The sequence below is a fragment of the Sinocyclocheilus rhinocerous genome, unplaced genomic scaffold (assembly GCF_001515625.1).
Source record: "Sinocyclocheilus rhinocerous isolate Xijiao unplaced genomic scaffold, SAMN03320098_v1.1 scaffold853, whole genome shotgun sequence".
In the NCBI taxonomy this organism is placed as follows: Eukaryota; Metazoa; Chordata; class Actinopteri; order Cypriniformes; family Cyprinidae; genus Sinocyclocheilus; species Sinocyclocheilus rhinocerous.
In genome coordinates this window covers 1,695,576-1,707,205 of record NW_015627738.1, presented here as the reverse complement: position 1 = coordinate 1,707,205, position 11,630 = coordinate 1,695,576, and the positions used below count along the sequence as shown (strand labels likewise).

General features: G+C 39.4%; 1 protein-coding gene across 3 annotated transcripts in view; it reads left to right on the top strand.

The window, feature by feature from the left end:
- The first annotated feature begins 5,365 nt into the window (after positions 1-5,365).
- The window catches only part of LOC107733778 (proline-rich protein 36-like), a 27,453-nt gene continuing 21,188 nt past the window's right edge, over positions 5,366-11,630 (top strand). Inside the window, exons 1-2 of one of the 3 annotated variants that reach the window (XM_016545588.1) lie at positions 5,366-7,707; positions 7,825-8,086. In XM_016545588.1, coding sequence (XP_016401074.1) covers positions 5,815-7,707; positions 7,825-8,086 — 2,155 coding nt within the window. In that variant the 5' untranslated portion in view covers positions 5,366-5,814. Of the gene's footprint in view, positions 8,087-11,630 lie in introns of all 3 variants that reach the window. The other 2 variants (XM_016545583.1, XM_016545575.1) reach the window with 2 other exon arrangements.

The window sequence follows — 11,630 nt, the reverse complement described above, 5'->3', positions numbered from 1 at the left end:
ATTTGTTTTATGTTATGGTCATTTCTGTGTATCGTATAGTAAGTCTGATGTCTTAAAGTCACCATGACATGAATGATTTTGGTCTTATTGTTGCTGATTTATCTGTGCATATTATTCCAAAGCAAAATATTAGCCTTTGTAATCTTTAATCAAAACATGCTCTGAAACGAATTTCTTTGCTGTTGACGTCATTGGATAACGTTAACCAAGAGTCAAATGGCTATTTAGACAGTGTTTTAATAAACTTGTAATCCGTCTGTCTCCATTCTGGTATGGACCGGCCCTTTTTGACAATTGTTTTGACTCGTCCCACATTTTTTTTCTTGTTGAGTAATACCGTTGCACTTGGAAATGCATCAGATTGTGGAAGTGAAATGAGTTTGCAAATAGCTGTGCTTTTTAAAAAGTGTTGTTTTGTTGTGTATCGCATTGGCTTTTTTCAAAGAAGCTGAGGGACGAGTTGAATAATTTTTCTGTGGTAATCAACATTATGCCTCCAATGCTTTTGACTGAACTTGAACTTGAATTGAACTCGCAACGTTTCTTTAATGCTGTGTGAGTTGTCCTTGTTGCATTCAAAGACAAGTTTCATGCATGCTTGCGTTAGCAAATAAAGCTATTTAGATTTATTTATTTATTTTTAAATTAATTTATTAATTTATTAATTTATTTTCCTGATAAAAATGTTTTGTAATTTTTTGATGTATAAATATTAATAATAATTGTTATTATATTATTATTTTTATTGTATTAAATAAAATAAGGTTTATTACTATTGTAATATTTCACTGTAAAATAAAAACTAAGAATATTATTGTTTTTCTTATACTCATTTTTTATTTTACAGTGAAATGTTACGATAGTAATGATTCTTATTTGATTTCATTATAACAATACTGATATTTATTAGTCTTAATTTCTTCATTTTTAAATGTTAAACCATCAAGCTTTTATTTTGAACGCAGTGCTGCACTTAAAAACACACAAATTAAACCACAGCTTCTTGCTTGTAGAGACTAGAAGCGTCTCAAAAGAGATGTTTAAACGACAATGTTCATAAAATCCCAGTCATCAGGTGTTTGTAATTCGTTGGAAGATCAGTAAGTCCCTCTAGGAAGCGTTTCATTGAGGGATTTTTAGCTATTGTGTTGTGGTGTCCCCTATCATTGAAGTTAAGTAGTGCAAGTGTGTGACATATTAACCGCTAGGTAAAGTTTCAAAGAGATAGTTCACGTCTGAAAGATCTGGTGTCAGAAACTGGAGTCGTAGTCATATTCCCTACAGCTCCAGCACAAAGCCTGCAGTCATCACATCTGCAGCCGCTGGCTCGTTAAACGCCTGACTTGTTTTCCCAGAGTTGGAAAAGCCAAGTTCTTCAGTATACCTCCTATAATGAAGAAATGTCAAGTCTCGCTCTTTCATTTAAAAAAAAAAGAGACTTATTACAGCACCACGGTGGGACTCCTCAAGGGAATTCTGCTGGCAGAGGAGAAATCAGCAGAAAAGAAGAAATAGAGAAGAGAAATGAGGAAGAGAAGTTGTGAATGTGTTGCAGTGAGATGTCTGAATATAGAGCTGTCAGTTGCAGAGGCTGCCTAAGAAAAACTTATTCAAATGTGTATAATCTGAGAGCTCTTCTACTAGCTGTTCAGTAGTAGAACTTGAGTGGTTATAAATTGGACTGCACTGTTTTTCCTGAATGAAATGTTGTAGCTCTGTATGTGTGCATGAACCAAGATTGCTGTGCTTCTGCGAAAAAAAGAGACAAGGCTCATAACAATATGTTGATTGTATTTGCATAATGGAAGATCAGGGTACTCAGATTATTATAGTACGTGACAAGTAAATATTTAATACCCTTGCTGGAATAACAGGGCAAGCTGGTTTTCTGGAACATACAGTAGTAGCTGGTGTGTTTCTATACAGCGAGGTCTACCAGACCCAGCCAGCTTGACCAAGATGCACTACCAGGTCAAACTTAGACCAACTAGCTGGTTGTCCAGCTTTTTAACCATCTAGACCAGTTCAGACCAGCTAATGGCCATTTAAGACCAGTGATGTTAACTAAAACTATTACAAAAATGTTTTTGGTAAAGCCAAAATATAATAAAATATTAATATTAATGAAAAATGGAAAATATTAATTTATTTAAAAACAGAAAGTAGAAATGTCACCATGGCAGCTATGTTGATTTTTATGTTAAAATGCTAAAATTACTCAAACTAAAACTGAAATAAAAAACAAATGCAAATGACAAAGCACATAAAATTACTACAACTTAAAGGCAGGGTATGTGATTTTTCAAAAACACTTTAGAAAACTGGCCGCTCACGTCCGTAGACATGGTGTAACATTGGTTTTGCTTTGTTTCACAGAACTAATCGTTGCCTGGGTTGCGTACGTATATGTGGGGCGGAGCTATCAAAATAGGGGCAAGACCCTTTTGGGGTAGGGGCGTGGTTGTTTTGGTGATTTCAAATATCAACATTGGCTACCAGAAATCACTTACTCTGCCTTTAAATTAAATGAAAATCGAAAATATAAAAATTAAAAATTCTAAATATTAAATAATACTATAATAGCTTTAAATAATAAAATTTTGACTAGATTGAAATCATGCCATACCATAATAGAGCTTAAATCATTTTGTACACAGAGCATTTCTTTTAATTCAGTGCGAGTTGTTCTTATAACAAAATGAGAACATTTTGATAAATTGTCAGTTTATGAGCAATTTAAATATATAAACACACAGTATATACAGCATTAGGAACTCCCAGCTGAACAAGAACGAGAGTAAATTAGTTATAAGCAATATTTCATTTCACCACATTCTGCTTTTAATCACTTCATATCCTTTTTTTATGAATTTGCTTCCCTCAAAGAGCTCTCGTATTAGTAGTCATGTATAAAATTGCTTACACATGCATTCCCAGATAGGCAGAGAAGCTTGTTGAAGCCAAACGTCCCACAGGGTTTTGTATTAGATCGCAGGCTCTCGGGCACAAAGGATTTATGAAAATTCTCTCTCTTTTCCTTTGTTTCAGTCTCTCAGTCTTTCTCTCTTTTGTTCCTTAAAGTTCTGCACAAGGATATCTAAAGACACTGTTGCCATGAAACTGTTCTTGATTTTTCCATTGTGTTGCAACTGTACTGATCCATGTTGTTTTTCTTTTTTGGTAATTGTGTAGCAGTTATTAAAGAACCCAATATAATCCTCACTGTGTCTGTAAGCGAAAGTCACAAAGAGAAAGAAAAGACTCTTCCAGAGAGATTTGATTTCATTTGGCTGTATTAAATACTCTCTCTTGCTCTGTGCCAAAACCTAGTGAACTAGTAAGGCATCAGCGCCACGCTCCAAAAGGTAGGCAGCATAATAATAAGGGAGCTTGACATGTAGCAAACACAGAGAATTCGGTTCCAGAATGCAGTTCGATGATGAGGCGAGGGAACTGTTGATTATGAAAATAATTATTTCAATATTGCTGAAAAGTGTTAAAAATAGTGCATTCTAAAATAATGTGTTATGTGTTTCTCAGCAACAACCTGGAAGTAGTTAATATGGCTTTTTGTGACATGCCTGTGTAGAGAGTACAGTTAGGTTACTTATGACAAGTAAACTATATTGGGGCTCGTTTGCAATCTGAAAATGCTAACATATACAGGTGTTGTTGATTCTGAACAACAGGCTTAAAGCTAAAATGAAATTCCTGCCATTGCTGTATTACTGGCATCAAACATGTTTTATAAAAGTGAAAGGATCAAAACAAGGCGAAGTGCTGGAAAGTCACTTTAAAACTGTGCAAAGCTTTAGATTGTATCAAAATGCAGAATGTATCACAATGACAGTGGATAGACAAAGAATATGCCCTATTAATTTTATCCCCACTAGTCTCTTTCTCTCCCTCCCTCTCCATCTCTCTCTCTCTCTGGTGTTTGTGGGGATCAGAAAGGATTTGGGTGGAGTGGTTCAGTGGCAGGTGGGCAAAATCTGTTCACAACAAAAAGCTTTCCTAAACCGGAAACTCAAGATTCAGCTGTTAACATTCATATTGTTGGAATGTTTTTCATGAAAAAAACATTTGAAAGTCTTTAGATATTGTAGTATTATTTGATGTCCCAGATTTTGACTTTCACCCCCTGTGGGTTTTATAATGCTTATCTTAATAACATAGCTATGATTTCTCAGTGGGGAATATCAAAACATGGGGTGATGGTTTCTTTGTTTATGTAAAATGAATATCTAAAAACAGTCATTGTTATATTAAAGGGATAGTTCTGTCATAATTTACTGTCATTCCAAACCTGTATGCTTTTCTTTCTTTTGCAGAACACAAAAGCAACACTGAATCCCATTGACTTTCATTGTATGGACAAAAATCCAGTGAGACATTTTTTTTTTTTTTTAAATATCTTCTGTTGTGTTTCATGGAAGAAAGTCAAACAGGTTTGGAACGACATAAGAGTGAGTCAATTATTTTTGAGTGGGCTCTTCTTTTAAGGGGTAGCTAAGAATTTTTATGTGGTTCTAATATTTGTGAGACATTTTAGCATCCTTATGTAATTTTCACTAAGAATGGTATCGCAGATTGCATCAGGTCTGATTGGTTTTGTAATGAAGCTGATTGTTTTTCATTCATTCATTCACTTTATTTATAAAGCACTTTACAACTGCACCTGCAGACCAAAGTGCCGAACAAACACCATAGAAAAACATGGAACACACACACAAAAAAACAACACACAACCTAGTAACACATCGAATACTAACCCAACCTCTTAAAAGCTAAAGTATTGTGATCCATAAGCTTACAGAAGCTTTGTGACCTTATTGTTGGTGTGCTGTGAAGGGTGTTTGGAGGCAGTGGTTCATATAGCTGTGCTGTGTCGGCTCGGGTCATAATGCAATAGATGAGTGGTGATGCTGGATCTCTGCATTTGCGTAGCTCTGCAGGCATTGCTGGCACATCATAGGATTACTGTTCAATCAGGATTTGACGTTTCCTGACAGTGCTGCACGATTCTGCCCTGCTGCATTAGGTCTGTATCAGTTTCAATGGCCCACCCCACTGGCCCATCTCTTGGAGTCCAGCAAAGACTGCCTGTTTAATGCCAGCTGGCCAGGCTTTCGAAAGAAGCACAGACCACCTCAATCATTGGCATCAGGTAAGCATGTCCATGGCAGCATGTGTTCCTGTCCAAAGGGATTTCATTGTATTCATTATCATCAGGGACACATTTTGTGTGCGTTTGCATGTGACATCACAAGGGTGAAGAGTGGATTTAAGCTGGCTTTATTTGGTCTGTAATCCCTCATAGCAATCTGAATGAGTAAAATGTTCGGAGTTGGAGCGGATTATCACAAGCCCCTGCCTCCCCCACACCAATCCTCCCCTTGTTAAAATTTTCCTTCCTGTCTCTCTGTTTTCTCTCTTTTTCTTTCCTTCTGTCTGTTCACGCTTGTCGCTTTGCATTGCCAGAATGGAGTAGTTAGGCAGGCTTCAACTACCAATGTTATTTGTGAAAGCATTTGGTGTCCTCTTTCCTGCTTCCATCACCACCAGCAGTATTCCCCAGATTAATTATTCACCGATCGCCAAGCAAGAGGAGCCATTTGATAGCGAGACCTTGCTACAGTGATATAGACCGGAGACAGAAATTACAACTGGACCTCAGGTGAAAAGCGATACTTCTGTTTAAAAAAATTTTTCTTTCACCCTCCTTCCTCGCACCACTTGACACCCTGCAACTAGAATCTTAAAGGAAAGCCTTTCTAATTTTTCTTCCCTGTGAGTAAGTTATATCTCTTCCTCATGTTGATCTCCAGTAAGCAGTTGCCGATCGGCCGCTCCCAGAGCTGGGACACGCTGGGTGGGAATGAGGGTCATTGGGAGCGCAGTGACAGTGTTTACGAGCAGCAGGCCCGGATGGCTGGTCGACGCAACTCACTGAGGTATGGAGCGGATGCGGGAGGGGGATGGTATGAACCACCGCCTGGAGTGCGTCCCCCTGACCTGGATTTGAAATGGGAGCAGGACTCCTACCAGGAATCTCTTTACAATCAGGGATATTTGGATCGTCCGGACCCCCGTAACGTAAGAAAGAACTCTGTTCCTGAGTTGAACAGCCATTACGATCGGCTACCCATGGCTCACCGTGGTTCCCTGGCACACCACGATTACTATCAGCAAGACTCAGGCATGCCACCACGGCCAACAGAGGGTTTTTATCATGGAGAGCAACCCCATTCTCTTAATAGGCCATCTTCACATTATGGAATGATGGCTGGTCCTCGGCAACTGTGGGAACAGAGCTCAGGAGGTCGGCCTTGTTCTGCTGCTGCAACACCTGGCATACCTCCTCCCCCACCTCCAACTGCTCATGACATGGGTCGTATTTACAGAGAACCGTCTCTGCCTGGACCCCCACCTGCTACTCCTGGCACCAAAATGATGCAGGATGGTCAACGCATTCCAAGCCAAGCGCCATCTCCAGCTCGTTATATAACGGAGCCAAATTCTCCATGTTACGGTGCTGAGCCACCTGCCTCTCTCACTAGCCATTCAGTCTACAGTGATGTTAACGGAAGGCCGATTGATCCTCATCAGCCAACCCCCACCTGCCTGGTGGTTGAACCAGTTGCTCAAGGAATGGATGGAACTGCCCGAGGTATGGTCATGCATCCAGAAAACACCTCAACATACACCATACAGCAGCAACAGCAAGCCCAACAACAGGCTCAACAACAAGCACAGCAACAAATGCAACAACAAATACATCAAAAGCAAATGCAGCAGGTTCAGCCAGTCCAGCAAATGCAGCAAGCTCAGCCACTGCAACAAATGCAGCAAGTTCAGCCACTGCAACAAATGCCGCAAGTTCAGCAAATGCAGCCTGTTCAGCCAGTGCAGCAAGTTCAGCAGGTACCACAGGTTCACCTAGTGCAGCAAGTTCCACATGTGCAACTCGTGGCACCCCCAAATCCTGTCTATACTCCAGCTCCCCCTACAGCCCCTGCCCCAGTAAACACTCCAAGTGTGGCTACTATTCCTGCTCCGTTACCTCAAGTTCTTGCTCAGCCTTTTACTGCTGCTCCTCCTCCCACTGTTCCTCAGACCCCAGTGGCTCCTGTAGATCCTAAAAAAAATGTGGATCCTGATTTTCTGGCATTGCTGCAAAAAGAGGGCGTCTCGGAAAGCACCATCACTTCTCTACTGCAGCAGGGCTTTGACTCCACTGCAATGTTGGCTGTTATGGAGGAAAATGATGTGCGTTCAGTGGCCCCAAACTTGGGACAAGCTCGGGTTCTGTCTCGTGTTGTGCTTGGTTGTAAGCGACCACCTGAAATCCTTCCTGCTACCCCCCTACATCCCAGTGCTCCGGTCCGTGGCAGATCCAACAGCTTTAGCCATCGCAGTGACATTTACGTGCACCAGCCGCCACCCTTGACTCCGGGCTTGGAGTTCCAGTATATGAAGCCACCCTCTACCCACATGCAGACTATATCTCCAAGGATAGGTGAAGGTTATAGTCGCAGACCCAGCAGTGCTCCCTCCCAGCAGCTTCTTGAAACCAGTGGGTATCCTGGAGCCAGGTCTGCAGGAGCATACAGTGGTGCTATGGTTCCAGTCCAGCCTCGCCCATTGTCAGGCTACAATCCATATGCTGGACTGCCCATGCCACCTATGACTGCAATGTCCCAACAGGTAGCCATTCCATCACATCTACCAGGAATACCAACACAAATCCATGCAATGCCACAACCATTGCCAGCACTGCCTGCAGTTCCCCAACCAATGACTGTGTCTGCTTTGCCAACTCAGCAGGCTCCAAAGGCATACACCACCAACTATACTGTACCAATGGAGTTGATGAAGAGGGATCGGAGTTTGGCCACGATGTCGCCCATGCCTAGTCCCCATGTAAGCCCACAAGTAATGCGCAAGGCTGGAGTGTTCTCAGACGGAGTACTAGTTCCGATTGGTGGTGCTGTCCCAGGCCAAAATGCGAGTTTGGCTAATCAGAAGTTCAGCCGGCGTACTGGACCTCCAGTCATTGTGTCCACTATGGCATCGCCCGACACAAGTAAATCAAAGCCCTCTTCCATTACCTTCTTCATGTTCTCCTTTCTTCCTCTCCTTCACCCCCTCCAGTGCTTCAGCTCATAACTGTCTGTGTCGGAGTGAGAGTGTGTGAATCATATGGTTGTAGGTTAATTGATTCAGTTATATTCAGTTTTTTCCCTTGAACTTCACTTTTCAGAAATGCTACACAGAGAATCTTTCTTTGAAGAATGAACAATGGTGTTTGTTTTGTTGTTGAAATACTAATGAATTGAGCTAGTAATGATGTTTCTAGATGTATTCATCTAGTACTTAGATTTTTTTTTTCCATAAAGGCTTAAAAAAGATTAAATAAATTGAGTGTGTCATACTTCATCTTTTTATACCTTTTCATTGCAAAATTACATACCACTAAATATTGAATTTCTGTAGTCTAGCACAAGCTCAATTAAAAGTAAGGTGAATTGTGCTAGAGTGTGCTAGCATGTTTTCATTTTGTTGCCTTGTGGTTCAGTGGCCTGTTAAGTTATTAGTCAGTCACGTTTCTGCAGTATTAGTCATTGTCAGCTTCAGGGTGTCAGTGATTGTGTTTTAGTTTGGCTTGGTATTCTGTATTACATTGCTTTTATGTATGTTCTGTAGTAGGCGTATCTAAATGGATTTGGAGTGACATGTTTTTTATTTTATTTTCATGGTTTGTCTTTGCTAGTTTAAACCTCTGTCACTATCTGCCCGTCGCAGCTGATCTGTTTGACTAAGATACTGTGAGTGAAGTGTAGCCTGTCAGTTAGCGCTAGAGCCCTTTGATACAAGTTTGATGTTTCAGAACGATGGCCAATGACTGCACTAAGGGGGAGGGGAAGCAGCGCTGGGAGTTTTACTCTGAGCCGAAATGGAGATGCAGTGTCAGACCCCAGCAGGAAATTAAACAACACATCACCATAGTCAGGATAATCACATTGTGGCGATAGTAATCAGAGTGTATGGATATGATTGGAGAGCCTCTGGGGTGGGAGAGAAATGACCGGTGATAAACATTATTAAAGGCTGACTGGTTCAGTGCTTGGTGAGCGAGCGGCTTCAGTAGGGTTGGACAGTATGACCAAAATCATGGTATGAGTTATTATATTTCATGGTAACAGCATGTATCCCAAAATAGTTATTAGTGCTGGAAAAAGGTTTTATATGTTAGATAAGTGTGGAAAACACTATTTTTGGATAATCTAGTGTATTAAATATTTTGGAAATTGATAGACTCAAATCACAAGATAAGATTATTCATAACAAATAAGTTTGACATCAGTGCAAAAACAGCTGAACATTATGAAACTCTTTAAGTTAAAAATTAATTATTCAAAACATTTGCACTATGTAAATGATATATATTGACACATTTCTGCTGTTATTCTCTCTACCATCCAGTGCAAGGTTTGAAAAATCTGGTTGGCTAGTTCATTGTATTGCAGTGTAGTGTTTTTGTCTAGATGGACTCAGTGGTTGATCATCTAGATCCTACCCATCCCTAGAAAAGAGGACAGATAGCATTGTAATCTTTAATGACTGACTCTAATCCGTGACTTCCTCACACATCCTCTCGTTTCATTTCTCTTTCAAAGGCTTCCATTTTTCCTTTGTATATTTTTTCCTCCCTTTGCTTCTGTTACACCTTCTCTGCCGTTCTCACTTGAGTTAATGGGTTTAGCTGGCTTTCGTTCCATATAATGAAACCATTTCTCCAGTGCCCCAGTCATCTCTGACTCCAGATGTTTCAGGTTGGATAGAGTCAGAGTACATTGCTCATATCCTAAACATCTGTGAAAAACCCCAGCGGGCAAGAATATGAGCACTTCTCTTATGAACAACAAAGTCATTTGCATGTGGGAGATGGTTGTTTGTTTAGCCAGTAATTTCGTCTGCTAATGGACAGGCTGAAGACTGCGGGCTTGCAGGGTATTCCTTAATTGTGTGTTGCTAGGTGACCTGTTTTTGGTAGCAACGACTGCTCTGATTTTTTTTAATTATGATTATTATTATTGTGCCAGCTCTTTTAGAAAGCATGCACATACACCATCATTCGTTTTTTATGGTCTAATACATTTCAATGAACTGATCTGAAAAGAGCCTTCTTCCTTGTTCCTTGACCATATATGGTCATTCTAAATGCCCCCAAGTCTAATTGTGTCTATATATGGACATGTAGGGACGACCCTGGCAGAAGACCTAACTTTCTAGTAAGAAGGGATTAAGTAGCCATGGCGATGGGTGTCGCGGTCAAGCCATATGAGACTTATCCAGGTCAGGTGTGTCCATGTGTTTGTGTTTTATTGTATCTGAGGTATTATTTGATAATGATTTTGTTACTTTTGAAGTTCTTTATGAAAGAGAGCTCTTAGAACTGAGCATTTAGAGTGATCATCCTGTAGTCTGGGATAAGTCGCTTCTGGTCATGGATCAGAGGTATTACACTGAAAGGACGCTTGGTACGCTTTACTCTAGTGCAGGCTGTTTAGTTGAGCTATTTCGTTCTAGGCCACAGTGTTTCTGTATAGATGTCACAGGTGACCGTTAGTGCTGAAGAGCTACAGTTGAACTAGATTTGCATTTACTGAAGCACTAGTGCATACTAGGCTCTGTATAATGAAATGCAATATCAGAGCCTTTTTGCTATTGGCTTGACAATCAGCATGTCTTTTGTGAAATATAATTACTTTTTTAGTGTAATATGCACTGTAAAAATAGTTTGTAAAAATAGTTGTAAATAAAACAAAGATTATTGGAGTTTTTCTTCAAAATTTTATGTTTAATACTTGCTTTTTCTTTGTAATTATTTACTAGCAATTTCTGAGTGAAAATTGTTTCCACATCAATTTTTTCTTAGTGTGGTTAAATAGATGCAAGGACAAGACCAGTCACAATTCAGTATGCAAATATCGTTGTGATGTCATCACTGTTGTTTACATTTCAGATGGCACATATCATGGTAATCCTATGGTAATATTAGGAGTAGCCTTGTTAAATGAATATAGAAATGATTCAGTACCATGGTATTGATAAATAATGTGATATTTTGCAGTATGGATAAAATGTATCCATTTATGTTTATGCCAATAGCTGATATGATGCAGATATATACATAATAGTATATGTGATGAAACTAAAAGAACACTTAGTTTACTCAAAATCTGTTCAATTCAATAATCTCAGTTCAGTAATTTCAAAGTGACCAAATATTGGTTTATGAATTGGCCTATCAATCATGGTACCGAGACTATTCCTGTACCATAGTACTTTTTGCAAGCGTTGATCCTTTTTATTTAAATCTCTATTTATAGTTGCTAAAAGCTATGAGGATTTACATGGGTTTTTGATATTTGCACTGACAAAATATTGGCTTGAAACAACATTTTCACTCAAAAATTGCTAGTTAAACACCAAGTAACACTGAATTAAACGTGAAATTTTGAAATTTTATTGTAATATGAACTCCAATAATGTTTTTTTTACAACTTGGCACTGCATGCAAAAGTTTATATATATATATATATATATATATATTACAGGTTTAT